This window comes from Protomyctophum parallelum (genome assembly GCF_964188405.1).
Source record: "Protomyctophum parallelum genome assembly, chromosome: 10".
NCBI lineage: Eukaryota > Metazoa > Chordata > Actinopteri > Myctophiformes > Myctophidae > Protomyctophum > Protomyctophum parallelum.
In genome coordinates, this window is record NC_139704.1 from 45,586,852 (window position 1) to 45,603,847 (window position 16,996).

The window sequence follows — 16,996 nt, forward strand, 5'->3', positions numbered from 1 at the left end:
TAAAAATCCACCATAGAAACGTTAAGAGCTACTTTCTGTCAAGAAATGCCCTGCATTTGATTTTTTTTTAAGAGTTTGGAAGTGCTTGTTTTCAATAACGCAGCATTTTGCTGCCTCCTGCATTATGTGACATTTATAAACGGGACGGTTGAGTGATTTCCAGCGAGCGCTTCCAAACTCCAACACTCCATGCTGCTCAATGTTTTGCCACTCAGTCTAGATGAGGGGGGGGGGGGGGGGTGTCCTGATGGGGAAATCATGCATGTGCATACCGGTACTCTATTGGTCAACTGAAAGCTGGGTCTGATACGGCGTTTGTTGGCCTGGCCTTAAGTTGAGCATTAAAAGCGTCAGGAGTCAGGACACCCAAAATCTACATTTCTTAGATTTTAACAACAAATGATTGTGTCCTCTGTGATTCGATCTTGCATTCTTTTTACAACCTGCGACAGCTGGTTTAGTTTTTTTGTTTTCAGAATTCACAATTGTCGAGGCGGTCAGCTTCTTGTGGCGTTGGATCAGAATATAATGATGGAGGGGAAAGGAACTGGTTGGAATAACGTGTTCCTTCCATGCGCTACGTCCAACCAGGGAAACTTGGACACTCAGGCATGAAGGTAGCATGAGTTCAAGTCCGTTGCTCTCCCCAGGTTGGCGGAGGGTGTGTAGAGCCCAGGATCACATTAGATAATTGACACAGGGGTGAAAAATGGGTTACAAAAAATCGTAATGGATAAAAAAATATATATAATGATGTGCACGCTCCACTCCACTCCCTCCTAATTTCCTACTGAACTGAATGTATGTTGTTTCTCTCTGTTCCTCCAGGAATGTGACAATCTCTGGTGGGATGCCTTCACCACGGAATTCTTTGAAGATGACGCCATGCTCACCATCACTTTCTGCCTGGAAGACGGTCCCAAACGATACAGTATGTATATATAATGTCCCAAACGATACAGTATGTATATATATAATGTCCCAAACGATACAGTATGTATATATAATGTCAATATTTAGGTTTATACTGCATCGTTCTTCTGTTCCTTAATTCTTTTTAAGAGGACCCCTTTTACTTGAACCATTTTGGGGCGGGAACCCCTTTTGGTGTTTTAGGCATTACGTAGCAGATTATTTTTATTTTATTATATTTTTCAAAAATAGCAGATCTACAAGCTCATAGCGTGGCACCGAGTGCCGCGGTTACGAGCTTGTAGGTCTGCTATTTTTTTTCAATCGTGAAATGTGGCGCAAATCTTTGAATATATATATATTCTTTCAGAGCGAACGTTTTTAACTCAAGTCTTTGCTTCTGGGGGGTCCCTGGAACAACATATTTTCAGACTGGGGTCGGCGGCCAAATACATTATAATTCTAGGGGTTCTTGACATGAAATAGTTTGAGAACCACTGATTCATGGAAACATGGGGTTTTCAGAAAACTGTCAAGATTTAGAAGACATTTGTAGAATCGTCAGGTCTAAATGGGTTAATTTATTTTACTTAAAGGACCATACCAGTATCGGCACATCGGTCCTTGCTTTGCCCATATTAAGAGTATATTGTAGTTTGTACATAAACATTGACCATTTTCCTGTGTCTGGCATTTTATTTTAAAATACAAAATGACTATCGTTTTTCTTCAGGGCTGGGCTGGCATGGCCGACTCCAGAGGATTAATGGTTTTGTTTTCACATCTTGCATCCCTCCCATTTTCTCCAAAGTAATTAAAACCGTTTCCAAACTTGAATGAGTTATGAATCAATTTTGGATAAATAGTACACTTGAGTTTAGTTTATAAATCATTCTAAATGTATTCATTTCTGTCACTACACTTCAAATCAATCCGCATTAAAGCATGATTATAGCGTAGCGTTGACAATAAAATATTTTCATAACGTACCGAAATTAACTCGAGTCTAGTTTCCTCTGAAATCAAACAAACAATTTTGTTCTTTGGAAATTGGTTGGCAGTAATGGATTAACCCATTCTGAACGGGAAACCCTTTTGGTGTTTTAAGCATTATGTTATGCTTTAGCTATTGAAAAATGTGGCACAAATCTTTGAATATATATTCTTTCAGAGTGAACGTTTTTAACTCAAATTTTGGTTCTGAGGGGTTACGGAAATAACATATTTTCAGATGGGGGTCGGCGGCCAATTACATATCATTTTTGGGGTCCTTGACATGAAATAGTTTGAGAAACACTGACATAGAAACATAGGTTTTTTTCAGAAAACTGATTTAGAAGACATTTTGTAGAATCGTTCCCAGGTCAAAATGGGTTAAGTACACAGGCGTTGTTGTTAGTCAGTGGGCCAAACATGCCCGACCACCGGTATGGTCCTTTTAGTTCAGTTAGTCTGTGTACGTTTCACGTTATGATAAATACCACCGTTTTCATGTTTCATATTTGTCACCCATGACTCAACCTTAACGTAACCTAGCGGTCCACTTCTTCCGTCCACAGCCATCGGCAGGACGCTAATCCCGCGGTACTTCCGGAGTATCTTCGAGGGGGGCGCCACCGAGCTGTTCTACGTGCTGAAGCATCCCAAAGAGTCCTTTCACAGTAACTTTGTGTCGCTAGACTGTGACCAGTGTACCATGGTGACTCAGAATGGCAAACCTATGTTTACACAGGTACAGTCGGGCCCTTGGCGCTTTGCACTTAACACATTGTGTGCCCACACAACACTTTCAAAATAGTAAGCCAGGGTGCTCACTTTTTACATTAATTTATTTTTTAACATTTTCTTTTTTTTGCTAAGACGTCCACAGTCGTCTTGGGCACTTCATAGCGGGATTTTCCAGGACGTTTGTGGACGTCTTGGGCTCACAACCTGTTGTGTTTTTTGTGTCTCTTGAATAGTTTTCATTTAGTTTTAGTCACATTTTAGTCACCTGGAATGTTTTAGTGTAGTTTTAGTCGACTAAATGTCATAAGATTTTAGTCGACTAAATCTACAGTTGATTTTGTTGACTAAAATGTATTTTGGCGGGCCTTGATGTTGTCGTAATAACAGATCTACAAGCTGAGTTTGTAGATCTGCTATTTTCAGCATGCAACCAAGTGTAAAATTACTTATACAGGATCTCTTGTCCACTAGTCCCTTCCTAACATTTTAGTCTAGTTTTGAGCTGTTTTGTCAATATATTTAGTCTTAGTTTGTGCCATATGTGATAAATGGGGAGGCATACTTTGGTTAGACATAGCATTGGTTAGACATAGCATTGGTCCGACTGGATAAAGGTTGGTGAGGGGTGCGTTAAGACGACCGGATAAAGGTTGGTGAGGGGTGCGTTGAGACGACCGGATAAAGGTTGGTGAGGGGTGCGGTGAGACGACCGGATAAAGGTTGGTGAGGGGTGCGTTAAGACGACTGGATAAAGGTTGGTGAGGGGTGCGTTGAGACGACTGGATAAAGGTTGGTGAGGGGTGCGTTGAGACGACCGGATAAATTTTGGTGAGGGGTGCATTAAGACGACCGGATAAAGGTTGGTGAGGGGTGCGTTAAGACGACCAGATAAAGGTCGGGGTTGGGAGAGGGTTAAGGTTAGGTTTGGGTGTGCTGCCCGGTTGGAGGTTAGGGTTAGGGTGAGGGGTTCGAGATATATCGGACCAATGGTATGTCTAACCAAAAGGCATGCACCCGATTTTAAACGTCAATGTTGGATCCCGGTTTCCTCCTTGTTTTTAACGGATCCCAGCCCCTAATCTGAAGTCCATGTTCTGGCCCAGAACCACACGCCTCAGTGTGGTGACCAGCTTCTGTCCACTCCGATACAGGTCTGCGTGGAGGGCCGCTTGTACCTGGAGTTCATGTTCGACGACATGATGAGGATCAAGACCTGGCACTTCAGCATCAGACAACACCGCGAAGTCCTACCACGTAGCATCCTGGCTATGCACGTAGGTCCACACACACACACACACACACACACACACACCTACCGCGCAGCATCCTGGCAATGCACGTAGGTCCACACACACACACACACACACACACACACACACCGCAGCATCCTGGCTATGCACGTAGGTCCCCACACACACACACACACACACACCTACCGCGCAGCATCCTGGCTATGCACGTAGGTCCACACACACACACACACACACACACACACACACACCTACCGCGCAGCATCCTGGCTATGCATGTAGGTCCCCCACACACACACCTACCGCGCAGCATCCTGGCTATGCACGTAGGTCCACACACACACACACACCTACCGCGCAGCATCCTGGCTATGCACGTAGGTCCACACACACACACCTACCGCGCAGCATCCTGGCTATGCACGTAGGTCCACACACACACACACACAGCATCCTGGCTATGCACGTAGGTACACACACACACACACACCTACCGAGCAGCATCCTGGCTATGCACGTAGCCCCCCCCCCCCCCACACACACACACACAGCATACTGGCTATGCAGGTCCCCCTGACACACACACACACACACAGATAAGTCCTACCGCGCAGCATACTGGCTATGCACGTAGGTCCCCCCACACACACATCATTCCAGTGTTGTTTTTGGCAGCACATTTTGATTTTAGTTTTTACTAGTCATAGTCTTTTGAATGGTTTTCATTTAGTTTTAGTCACATTTTAGTCGCCTGGAATGTTTTAGTGTTAGTCTAGTTTTAGTCGACTAAATATCATAAGATTTTAGTCGACTAAAATGTTTTTTGGCGGGCCTTGTTGCTGTCGTAATTTTACACTTGCTGAAAATCTACAAATCTACAAGCTCACAACGCGTTGTGAGCTTGTAGATCGGCTATTGTAGATCGGCTATTTTCAGCATGCAACCAAGTGTAAAATCACTTATACTGGATCTCTAGTCATACTATTAGACTAGACTAACATTTTAGTCTAGTTTTTATTTCGAAATTGTATATTTAGTCTTGGTTTTAGTCATCGTAGCTTAGTTTTCATTTGGTTTCCATTAAATTTTCGTGTGTGAAAAAACGTAGTCGACGACTAACAATTCTTCGTCGACAAAATCAACATTGCGTCATTCATTCATTATTTTTGTCATTTACAACATCTGGTTTTTTTTTGTACACACATTCAGGACCCTCAGATGCTGGATCAGCTGGCTAAAAACATTACCAGATGTGGGCTGTCCAACTCCACCCTCAACTATCTCCGTGTAAGTACATGTCCAGTCAGTGCCGTCCGGCTTCAATCTTTTGTTTGTATTTAATCCACCGTGGAATTGTTACCCACCACACCGTGGACACTAGGGGGTTTCAATCCTCCTCCGCGGTGTCTCTGGCTTGGCCAGGCGTCGCAAACAAACACAATTGACTGCGTTGGTGGGAGGGGAGAGGGCGATCTCTGTGACTGCACTAGTGGGAGGGGAGAGGGTGATCTCTGTGACTGCACTAGCAACTCTGGAGGCCTGTTCTGTCGGGGAGGGAAATTGTCAAGACCGGCATGTTCCTCCTTTTCTGTGAAACGGTGCAAAGAAGCGACCGTTTTTTTATCAGCTCCTCCACTCAGGGTGAAGAAAGTTATTTAAGCAATATTACACGAGAGGGTGTAATATTGATGCTCAGTGATGCTTGGGGAACTCGACTTTGTCTCGTTCCTGTCCGCATCCCTGTCGTGGCAATCACGTTAACCCACACCCTCGAGTGTAATATTGCAATTACAACAGTTACTACAGTTAGAACAGTTACTACAACAGTTACCCTTAAAACTAAGAGAATCGCTGAAAGAATATATTTTTTGTAGAAACAACGACCACAAATGTCCCAAGAAATTAGCTAGCCTAGCCACCGAGTTTGATAGCGCTCTGGGATAACAGAGCAGCTGAATTCTTTGCTTTGATTAGGTGGTGAATGGTGCTGGTTTAACCCACGGCTAGAAGGCTGTTTCAACCAATCAGATTGCTTCCTCGTAACGACCTGTGGTAGAATTTGTGATAGACACCGGAGTAATGGCCCCTGTCACTCTCTTCCGTGCACGCATGCACACACATACTTTTGGCCAAGTCACTTTTCCCAATTCACCGGTGAATTAGCAAATTTCCATTTTCCCCATTTAGGTGGTATTTCTACCACTTGGCTCTCCATTCATTCATGTGTTCATCTCCCACAGCTCTCCATTCATTCATGTGTTCATCTCCCACAGCTATGTGTGATCCTGGAGCCCATGCAGGAGCTGATGTCAAGACACAAGACCTACAGCCTCAGTCCCAGAGACTGTCTCAAGACCTGCCTCTTCCAGAAGTGGCAGAGGATGGTGGCACCCCCCGGTAACGTGTTTTCAATAGCTAAAGCATAACATAATGCTAACAGAATTTCTCTTAATTGAATTCCTCATACATTATCGATAGGCTGGAAGAAGAGATCCCACCTTTCTCACCTTTTATAGAACGTATCCTCTTGTAGTATGAATGTTAGTTTTTCCCAGGGGGGCAGTCAGACAGATATTCTGTGTTCATATAATGGCCTGTTGTGGCGCTGTCAACCCATATCTCCATAGAGGTCCATGTATTTGGGCCCAACTTCACCTAGACTGTATTACCTTAATAAACATGGTCAATACTTTCTGCTTGCAGTCACTAGTTTAAAGTCTCATTTCTCATGTCATAATATTCTTTTTGGAAAATTATGGTCCCATTTATTTAAAAAAATGACCATAAAGTCGCGTATGTTCTGAGGGGCGTGGCTACCGTTACAGTCTATGATCAGGAGCCATCCCCCGTTCGAGTCAAAATAAAAACCAACAAAGAAGAAGGGGGGGGGGAAGTCCCGCCTCGTTGTCTGGGCCAGCCAATGGCCAGCTGGGCCCAAACGGATCTAGGAAGATGGCGATTTACAATTCAAGGACTGACTGGCTTCATCTTACGTCCATATCAGACCCGGAGAACGCTTTGTCCATATTCTCTTACAGTCTATGGTTTTTCCATGACATACAATTCCTCAGTAATGTCCATCCAGTGTTCTTTGAAGTTGCAGAATTCTAAGTACGTTAACGGGCATTAACTCCTTTGTCTTCCTTCGGTCCTCCTTGTATTATAGCCGAGCCAGCCAGACAAGCGCCCAACAAGCGCCGGAAACGGAAGGTGTCGGGCGGAAGCACCATGAGCTCTGGAGCGGGCAGCAACAGCAACGCCAACAGCAAGAAGAAGAGTCCGGCCAACAGCTTCTCTCTCTCCAACCAGGTACCGGTCAGCACGCCATCTCCTTGACCTCTCTCTGTCTCCCAGATGAGCAGGGAAGGGAACCATGTAGCCATAAGACTGAGGAGGGGGGGTGGGGAGGTATATACCTTTTAGAGAAGTGGTTCAGAATGGAGGCTTTTTAGTTTAAAACCGAGTTCTAATTAGTTGTGTGCAGATCAGAGCAGCAGGTTTTTAGGGTGTAGCAGGATAGTCCAGGATAGACGCCCGAAGACGAGGCTACAGCCAGACGGGGCATCTCAAGGTGGGATTTTTGGATGTGATTGTTTATAATTCCAACATGAAGACAATGAGGTTTAGTCTAGTATTTTTTTAGTAGTAATTGATAGTATAAAGACCCCTTGATGTGAACCAGTGAAGGACAGTCCCTGGTCCTAGTATAGGGGCATCAGGCTTTATGGGTTTTGCGTTTAGAAAAAGGTACAAGTTAACCTCTAATAACGGAAAAGAGGCACAGATGGTTTCATTTCAGAAGACCATGGCTTTTTACAGGTTCCTTCATTCCTGTGTTTGTGGTCAGAGGATGACCTTGCTCTGATTTTCTTTTTTAATTGGGATTTGAACAAGGTTTCCTTCTCTTTAAGTCCACTGTAGTGACCTCTGACCTACAGAACGTTTACCAGTAAGCCTGTCTCAGAGCACACAGCAACACAACGGTACCAGTAACACAACGGTACCAGTAACACAACGGTACCAGTAACAACACAACGGTACCAGTAAGCCTGTCTCAGAGCACACAGCAACACAACGGCCGCACAGCTGCAGCCCAAGCTTACTCGGTCGGCCGGTCCGTCGGCCGGCCGGCCGGCCGACTGCCTGGTTGGTTGGTTGAATGAACGAGACCCGAGTTGGAATGAACCCCCCTCCCCCGTCCTCCTCCTCCCCCATGACGATGCAGCGCTGAAGGATCAGGGATGTCCTCCACATGCTGCTGGCCAGTAGGAAGGAAGGGCCGGTCATCCAGAGCAGCGGCGGTCAGGGAGTCAGGGCCACGTGGTCTAACTGAGCTGTCTTGGTCGGTCGGGGGTAGAGAGGACCCTATATGGTGCCAGAGCAGTGTCATGTCGAGTCGTGACTTTGGCCTCCGGGCATGGGGATGGCCTCCGGGCATGGGGACGACATTATCAGCCTCTCAGGGATGTGGAGAGTTTAAAAAAGTTGTCATTTTGTCGCTTCAGTGAGTCAATGTGATGGCAGTCAGGTCCCCCCAAAAAACAAAACTTTGCATTATCAAATCAATGCATTTCATCTCCATCTCAAGTGACATTTTGACAATTAATCAATCAAGCAGCTGTATTGTCTAAATGTAAAATTTGTTTGAAATGAGACTTAATCACATCGCACGTAAAAAGCCCCCCCCCCCCCCAAAAAAAAAACAAACAAAAACATTTTCAGCCCCATCCGTGCAAGTCAAGTCATTCCAAAGCGCGTCACCAAACCCCCTGTAATACGGGGATAATGTGTACCGGCTCCCTTGCTGTCCCTCCTTTAGGACGTGATGATGGTGGGAGAGCCCACACTGATGGGCGGGGAGTTTGGTGACGAGGACGAGCGTCTGATAACGCGCCTGGAGAACACACAGTTTGATGGGGCGAATGGCCTGGAAGATGAGGACAGTTTCCACAGCTCACCCGCTGCGCTGGGGGCTCACTCGCCCTGGAACAACAAGGCTCCCTCCAGCCAGGAGAGCAAGAATGACTCCCAGTCGTCCCAGTAGATCAGTTGGTTCTCAACCCTTTTGCTTTGGCTGCGAGGGCCCCCAAAAGGCCCTCTGGTGGGCCACGAGGGGCCCACTGGTGGGCCTGCCGCGAGGGGGGGGGGGGGGGGGGGGGGGAATGCCAAAGTGGGACCCCCCCCAAATAATTGTCAAAGCAACAAAACAAAAAAAAAACGTTTTAAGACATGAAGGAACTTAAACGTATATACTACGTTAGTTTCACCCGATCCAAGCCAGGAACGGAATCCATTGAGTGAGTGGTCATTTAAAACTAAGCATGCTCTAGAAGAAAAAAAAATGCTTGTGGCCCACCCATCTGACCACTTGCTGCCGTGTCATGTGGTCAAATGGGCGGGTCAGATTTTTTTCAAGTGGGCCCTACTGGTCCAGAAAAGGTTGAGAACCAGAACCACGGCTGTAGAAAGATGCTCTGAGCTCCCAGCACTTAAGGCCCGCCTCCCCGCCCGTGGTCCAGGCCGGGCCGACACCGTAGGGGGGGGGGGGGGGGGGGGTAGAGAGGAGGGGGGGGGGGGGGGGTGTTCTGGAGCACCTCGTGTGCTCACTGCTACGGACAGTTTTTGTTTGTTTGTGTTTGTTGTTATTATAGGAGGTCGCGGCGCGTTCAGGGTAAAAAGGCAGTTGCTAGCCGATTGACCGCAGCGGGGGGAAATGCACTCGTTTTTAAAAAAAGGAAAGAAAAAAAGCCAGACGGGTCACGACAAACCCCTGCTCTCTCGAACCTCACACTCCTCGCACATGCTCAGTGGTGCTCAGCCTTGGCCCCCTGGTCTCCTTGTCGCTGTGTGCTGGTTCAGAGTAACATAGTAAGAGAGTGGCGACACTAGCGTTGACTCCCATTGTAACATTATGGACTGCGGGAAGTGCTCATTCTATCTCGATGGGATAGTTCCAGCTATAGGAGCAATGTTTGGAACTATTAGCCCAAAGGCAGACCCGAGATCAAAGCGTGTCGCTACTCTCCTACTCTACTACTCTGTGCTGGTTCTGGTGTCAGTGTTAGTCGTAGCGGGCGGTGCATGGCTAGCCTGGCGAGACTGGCGGAGTGTTGCGTACATGTTTCCCCCATTAGCACACTCGCCACCGTGTTTTAGAGTCAGAGGGCGCGGTGTGTGTATCCTGTCATCCAAGTGCTAGCCATGGCGACCAGGTCAGCGGGTTCTTTTGTTCCAACCTCGGGTCTCTCTCTCTCTTCTCCTGTGTTGCGTTTCCATTGACAACGCACCTCTTGGTTTCTGTTGTGCTCATGTCACAGGCAAAGACAAAAACAAAAATGCTTTCAAGTTATTTCCTTTTAACTTTTTTTTCAGGCTGTTTAGAAAAACAAAAAAAACAAACTGCTGTGTACTCTTTTAGAATAAACATTCCAACGCCTCGGTTTTTAAAAACTCCCAATTATTTGTTTTTGTAGGACCTGGTTGGAACAAAAACCTGTACAGTGCCGGAGCTTGAGGACCGGAGTTGAGAACCACTACGCTAAATCTTAAACACACCCACATACAATTGCACGCACGCACGCACGCACACACACACACACACACTCCCAAACATACACACTAAAATACTGACACATTGACACGCACGCAAGCACACACACACACACACACACACACAGCATAAAACATTGAGGTACTGGAGAGAAGTGGTACGTACGCACCACGTCTGGACCAGAGAACCAGACGCTGCAGAAGTGTGATTATTATTTTAATTTTTTTTTGTTGCTTTCTACGTTTTGATTTTCTTTTCTTTTGAATTTTTTTTATTTTTGTAAAACGATTTCTAAAAATAAAACAAGACAAGCAAACAAAACAAAAAAAAAACAACCCCAGAATATTCTTTGCACTGTTTTTTTCCACTGTAACTATCTATTTTTCTTATGAATTTGACAGTGTATTTTTGTTCTTTCTTAATTATCATTACTAAATGTGAGAAGTGTATACGACACACCTGACACCTGTGACGGGACATGTAAATGCTATATAAATGTATAAGTATCGCTATTAGAATCATTATTATTATTGTGATGGTAAACTTTCATGCAAGTCTGCTTGATGATGTCATCAACCCGAGACGGGACATTACAGTGACATTTACGATGACGCCCCACTGACTCTGATGCTAGAAAGTCAGGCAGGTTTTATACGGCACTGCATCTCGTTTCGGTTTTAACCCATTCTGACCTGAGATCAGATTCATACGAGGTTTCCGCCGGACACACACTGGTCTGATTAACCCATTCTGACCTGAGATCAGATTCTAAAAAATGTCAGTCGTTCTTCGATTTTTCAAAAAATAGCAGACCTACAAGCTCGTATCGCGCCACTCGGTGGCGCGATATGAGCTTGTAGATCTGCTATTTTTAAATAGCTAAAGCATAACATAATGCTAACACCAAAATGGGTGCCCGGTCAGAATGGGTTAAGCCGAATTTATATGCCGCAGTATGACTGTATTACTCGCCCGAAAAAAGGTACATATTTTCGGGAAGTGACACAGTCAGTCGTACGATGGAGTTTATATTCCGCTTTCAAGTCCAAAGCAGGACCCTCATGGAAAACAGTTTCCACACTAAATTCTGAGCTTGCATCTTGTCTTGTCCCTTCAGAACTATTTGCTTTTGCCTTCAAATCTTTTATCTGGGGGGGTCCTCTCCATAAGAAATACGAGTCGACGTATGAACCTTCTCAAATTTGTAAAACATTACAAAAAAGAATTTTGACAGCATTGTAAAATAAGACTTTTGTATTAACTTAAGTTTCCCAGGAATGTTTTTAATCACAATTTAGAAAGCTACAGACCAAGGAGCTATACATGTAAGATTCTTTAGATAATTATTTACAATATGCTATTTTGTTTTTGTTAAGTGTAATTTTGTTGGCTTATGTTTTTTTTGTGTCTGTGCTTGTACATTTTAGCTCGTAGTTTTCTGTAAAGGTTATTCTGTGTATTCCTCCCTAGAACCCTGAAAAACCCAATCTAATGTAAAGATATGATAAAAAAAAGCCTCTTTAAAATGTTTTTTGAACATAATTTTTAAGGGTACAATCACTGAGAAGAGCATTTTGGCTTCATTTCAACCAAACTGTATTTATTTTTCTATATACTTTGCTTCTGTTTGGGCTCAGCGCATAATGTACTATATTACCCGTAATGCTGTTGGTATCGTGTGGAGAGCTTTATGCAGTCGCTCCGTCACATCATGTCATCTGGGGTCATTCCTTTTAGACGCTGATCTGTGTCCGGGCCTTTAAAACCATGTCTTGCCGTTCTTATTTTGTGCAAATTTGAAAAAAACATTTGGCATTTACAAAAAATGGCAGCTCTACAAGCTCACAGGCTCATTGCGTATGACAAAGTATATACCGTAGGCTTTTTTACGGATATATATATACTTTTATTTTTTGTGTGCGACAAAGTAGTTGGGAATTAAGTGGTTAGCAATGTCTATCTATTTGACTGCTGAGTCATCGCTGCCGAAGGACTCCAGCTGATCTGAAACTGTGTTTTTAGTCGCATTGGGAACCACAGACTTAAGAATGAACATACAGGCGGTGTCTTGTTGAGATATACTGGAAGCCTGTCACTGATGAATAAATCCACAAATTGCCCAGTAAAATGACCCGAACCCATGTGTCAGAAGCATGGGTGTTGTCCTTCAAATTGTTACATAAGCGTTAAAGACAGACTCGGCAGTCTCATGTGATTCGACCTAGATACACAGATGCACTACTGTGTTTGGCGTCTCTCTCTCTCTCTCTAGCGTGTGGAGTAGTGATTCGCAGATCTCACCACCAGGGGTCTCCCTCTCCCAGAGCGGAATGACCTGCCGACCCCGAGCAGCCCCACTATACAAATCTCTGTTGATCTTTAGCGGAAACGGCTTGTTTATAAATCCATCTCTTGATGCCTAATTTATACTCTTTGTCGTACAACACAAAGTATAAATCAGGCTTGAGCTGTTTTAGGCTGCCTTGTGTTTTAAAAAAACCTGTATCTTTGTTGTCTTCACGTCCACCACAAACACAAAGCCCCCAGTCTACCGTTTCTGCTCTAGCAGTTCAGCAGGCGGACAGAATGGAAACTAGGGGCACATGCATCCTAACAGTAGGACCCTTCATTCCCCATAGACAACTTGGGACACTATTTAGGGAATAGGGTATATCATTTGAGAGCAGGAGCCTCCCCCCCCCCCCCCCCCCCCCCCATAGGGGTGATTTGATATATATATATTATATTTTTTGCCTAATTTCTGTCATTGAAAATTAATGTATGGTATTAATAAAGATACATTTTCACTTAGACGGCCACTTATGCTCTTTACTACAGATGTCATATTTTAGTGGGCATGTTGTGAACATGAAAGAAAGCAAAACACAATCATGATTTGTAACCCCTTAAACCTCCAGATCTGATCTTTTAACCGTCTTCCTGCCATTGCCGAAGCCCTTCGGCAATTGAAGCATTAATTTGATATTAACGCTTGCTGCCATTGCCGAAGCCCTTCGGCAATTGCTCTTTTATAGTGCTTATGATTGATCAAGCCATAATGCTACTCACGTTAGCCGGTTAGCTAGCAGTGTTGTTAGCACTGCAGTGGATCGTTCATATTAATTCACCGTCGCCATAAGAATCCATTCTATCCGTTTCTTTCAATCGCCTGTATCTCCTATTCCTTGTCCCAGATGGCATTTTTGGTCAAAACAGCGTTTCTTTGACGGCACGAGCCGACGTTGTGGAGTGCTAAAATGTACCGGCATGATTCGCTCATGTAAACAAAGGTTGTCTTGGCAACGTAAAGCTGGCAGGGATAAGCTCACTTCCGGTTGAGGCAAAATGTGGCTTTTCAAAATAAGAGCTCAAATTAAAAAAATGCTGGCATGAATTAGGTCCTAATTTCTCAATAAATGGCAGCAGTAAAAGGGTTAATAAATAAACTCTGCAAAAAACTATTATACATAGGCTAATTATGTTTTATTTATGTATATGCATTTTTTTCCCCCTTTTTTTTTTTTTGAGATTCCTTAACTTTGAGCATGCTGCCCAATCAGGTGAAAAGCCTGGTGAGGCTGAGGTTACTTATGTGGTAGTTGAAACTCACACACGTTTATAAATGACCAAAAAAACGAATAGTCTTGAGAGCAATAGAGATGATAGAAATTCTATCTTGAGGATGCTTGGGTGTCGCAGGGGTAAAGTTCCTGCCCACCACCACAGAGACTATAGGGTGCATCTTCTAAGTCGCTCCCGTCGAAGATGCATGAAGGACATGGGGATACTTCACCCATTTTCAACCTTGTCTTCTTCGTAGAATTGGTGGTCCTCACTAATGCTCATAAGATCTTACATGGCACCGTTTCTGTCTAGGAAGAGAAAGAACATCCACACACTAGTTTCTTCTAGAGCTCCGGGACTTTACAACGTTTCGACCTACAAGGTCTTCATCAGGTCTGATGGAGACCTTGTAGGTCGAAACGTGGTCATTTGTTGCCTCTAAATAAAGTAAGTCTCTAGAAACTCTTCCTTGATGCCTGACTTCCAGCACCTGGGCCTAAATATAGGCACTGAGATGTGCACACAATCTTCTCTGTGAACCATTTCTGTCTACACAACTCTGGGGCGGCGGTGGCTCAGGGCGTAGAGTGGCTGGATGGTAACCGCAAGGTTGCCTGCTCGAACCCTGTGGGCTCCCGCAGAGTTAGTGTCGAACTGTCCTTGAGCAAGACACTGAACCCCAAATTGCTCCTGATGTGCTGGTTGGTGCCTTGCGTGGTTTCCGCCGCCATCGGTGTGTGAATGTTTGTGTGAATTGATGCACAATCTATGTAAAGCCCCTTGGATAAAGGCGCTATATTAATGCACCTATTACCATTTACACAGAGTGTACTCAGTTCAGAGACAGAAACCTTACTCCAATGACCTCATTAATGGGGAAGTGAAAATGGCCTTTCATTTTAACAGAGAGGCAGAGAGACAAAGGCAGAACCTATATTATGCCTTTTCTGTCACACACTATAGACATTAGGAGTGGTGTAGACGGTTGAGCGCTGACGGAACGCGATTCACACGAGGAGATTGATATTGAGACAGACAGCTGTGACAGTGTGTAACAGAAGACAGCCACCATCCTGACAGTCAGTCGGTGTCTGAACCACATCCTCACAGTCAACCAGAAAGATTTCCTGTTGTAGATCAGGGGCTAGTTATCTTTTTGCAGAGATATAGGAGGCATTTGATTTGGGTTTTTCAACAAAAAGATTTCCTGTTGTAGATCAGGGGCTAGTTATCTTTTTTGCAGAGATATAGGAGGCATTTGATTTGGGTTTTTCAACAAACACACAACACGTGTGGACTATAGGCCTCAAGGCAGGTAAAGAAACAGTTGAGCAGAGTGTAGCTGTATTCTAGAGTGGCCGTTGCGTGCCAGCGATCAACAGTCAGTGACAGCAGCAGATTAAAGCATTTGATGAAAGCACGTTGCTGTGGCAAAGCAGGGATGAGCAACTTGTGATAGGCAGATTAACGCTGCCAGCCACCTGAAGACACCAAACGGGAGAGGAGGACAGAAGATTGCTCCAACGCTACGCATCCGCTCTTCAAAGGTAAAAAACACCTCTCTATGTGTCTCTGAGTTTAGACATGTATGCAAATCAGAACAATTGCATAATTGTAATATGACCTCATATGCAAATGTAATGTATTTCCTTAGTCTATCTGCTGCGTGCATGTGTCATGCCTAATTGTCTCCATCAGGCCGAAGGCATGAGGAGAGAGTATGTTTTGCACTCCGTCCGTGTGTCTGTGTGTCCGTCCGTCTGTGTACAGCTAATCTCCGGCACCGTTAACCCAGTCGACACAAACTCCCTGGATGCCAACGATGAACCTCTGCCCCACATTTTCCAGAACGGCCTGTTATAGCGCCACCAGGAGGCAGACTTGCGTAAAACACAGTTTTTTATATTACTCCTCCATATTTTGTCCAAAAATCCCGCAAACACTATCTCTATAGTCATGTGTTCAAGCCGGATCTGTCCGATATTTCATATTCCATCCTAATTGGCTAACATTGGCTTTCAAAATTTGCAGGATTGGCCCGTTTTGAACAAAAAGCCTCAAATCATGAACGCAGCGTGCAAGTTACCTGAAATCTTTCACAGACTTTCCTACTAGGCTGAGGAATATATCCCACCCTTTTCACATTAGCCTGTTTACCTGTTATAGCGCCACCAACCAAGGTGGATTTTTGCAAAACACATTTTTGGAACGAAATGCCTCAAATCATCCAAATGCCATCGAAGGCGTAAGAAGAAATGCCACCACATTGGCTTATTATAGCGCCACCAGTAGGCCACAACCTGACCTGCCCTGGTGGCACTTTTTCTAGTTTACACTTCAGTCGCCGAAAACGATATTGTGCACTAGAGGTTAACCCTGTACCCTGCCTATGTCCATATATGTCAATTATTGCTAGGCACAACTCAACCTCTTAAAACTATACACAGACATATTTGATCATGATAGCCTGTCCTCAGTGCCCTGTACTAAACAGGGTGTGTTGTGTTCTTCTCATGCCCTTACATAAACATCTTACCACACTGCATGCTGCGCAATAACTTACTGGAAGGAAGTGCGAAGTGGGTCATAACTTCACTTTATTGGAAGGAACTGCATCTACAGCAATTCATTTCACGGCAGACATTGTGTATACAGCATTATCATAGTAATACAATAACACGTGTATTGACTGTCAATAATTGATATGCTCAGGCAGCTCAGCTGATTTTTATTAAGGTGTATTTTATCGATTGAGTCACCAACTTAAAGTGGACTTGAGATATGACCATTAAAAATGTACAAAAATCCATAAATTATGCCACTCTCATATAAATCTATCGGTGCTTTATTGCTGGTCATGTTTAGTTTTTGAATAAATAGATGATTAATCATTAAAATAGCATTATATAGCTCTGTCCCCCAATCGCACTCAACCCCGTTACACGAGTCGTTCTCCCCCCATAAGAATAATTAACTGGCCCTTTAGTGACAT

The 16,996-nt window shown here is 44.4% G+C and overlaps 2 protein-coding genes across 6 annotated transcripts in view; both read left to right on the top strand.

The window, feature by feature from the left end:
• Window positions 1-11,222, top strand: part of ldb1a (LIM domain binding 1a) — a 41,615-nt gene extending 30,393 nt beyond the window's left edge. Inside the window, exons 5-11 of one of the 5 annotated variants that reach the window (XM_083775163.1) lie at window positions 829-931; window positions 2,472-2,644; window positions 3,792-3,914; window positions 5,100-5,177; window positions 6,164-6,287; window positions 7,057-7,199; window positions 8,710-9,025. In XM_083775163.1, the coding sequence (XP_083631289.1) occupies window positions 829-931; window positions 2,472-2,644; window positions 3,792-3,914; window positions 5,100-5,177; window positions 6,164-6,287; window positions 7,057-7,199; window positions 8,710-8,934 (969 nt within the window). In that variant the 3' untranslated portion in view covers window positions 8,935-9,025. Of the gene's footprint in view, window positions 1-828; window positions 932-2,471; window positions 2,645-3,743; window positions 3,915-5,099; window positions 5,178-6,163; window positions 6,288-7,056; window positions 7,200-8,709; window positions 9,026-10,363 lie in introns of those variants that run through there. The other 4 variants (XM_083775162.1, XM_083775166.1, XM_083775165.1 and 1 more) reach the window with 4 other exon arrangements.
• A 4,042-nt stretch (window positions 11,223-15,264) lies between these two features.
• prom2 (prominin 2) overlaps window positions 15,265-16,996 on the top strand; it is a 42,560-nt gene continuing 40,828 nt past the window's right edge. The window contains exon 1 of the mRNA XM_083775161.1: window positions 15,265-15,551. The gene's annotated coding sequence lies outside the window, so the exon portion shown is untranslated. The remainder of the gene's footprint in view (window positions 15,552-16,996) is intronic.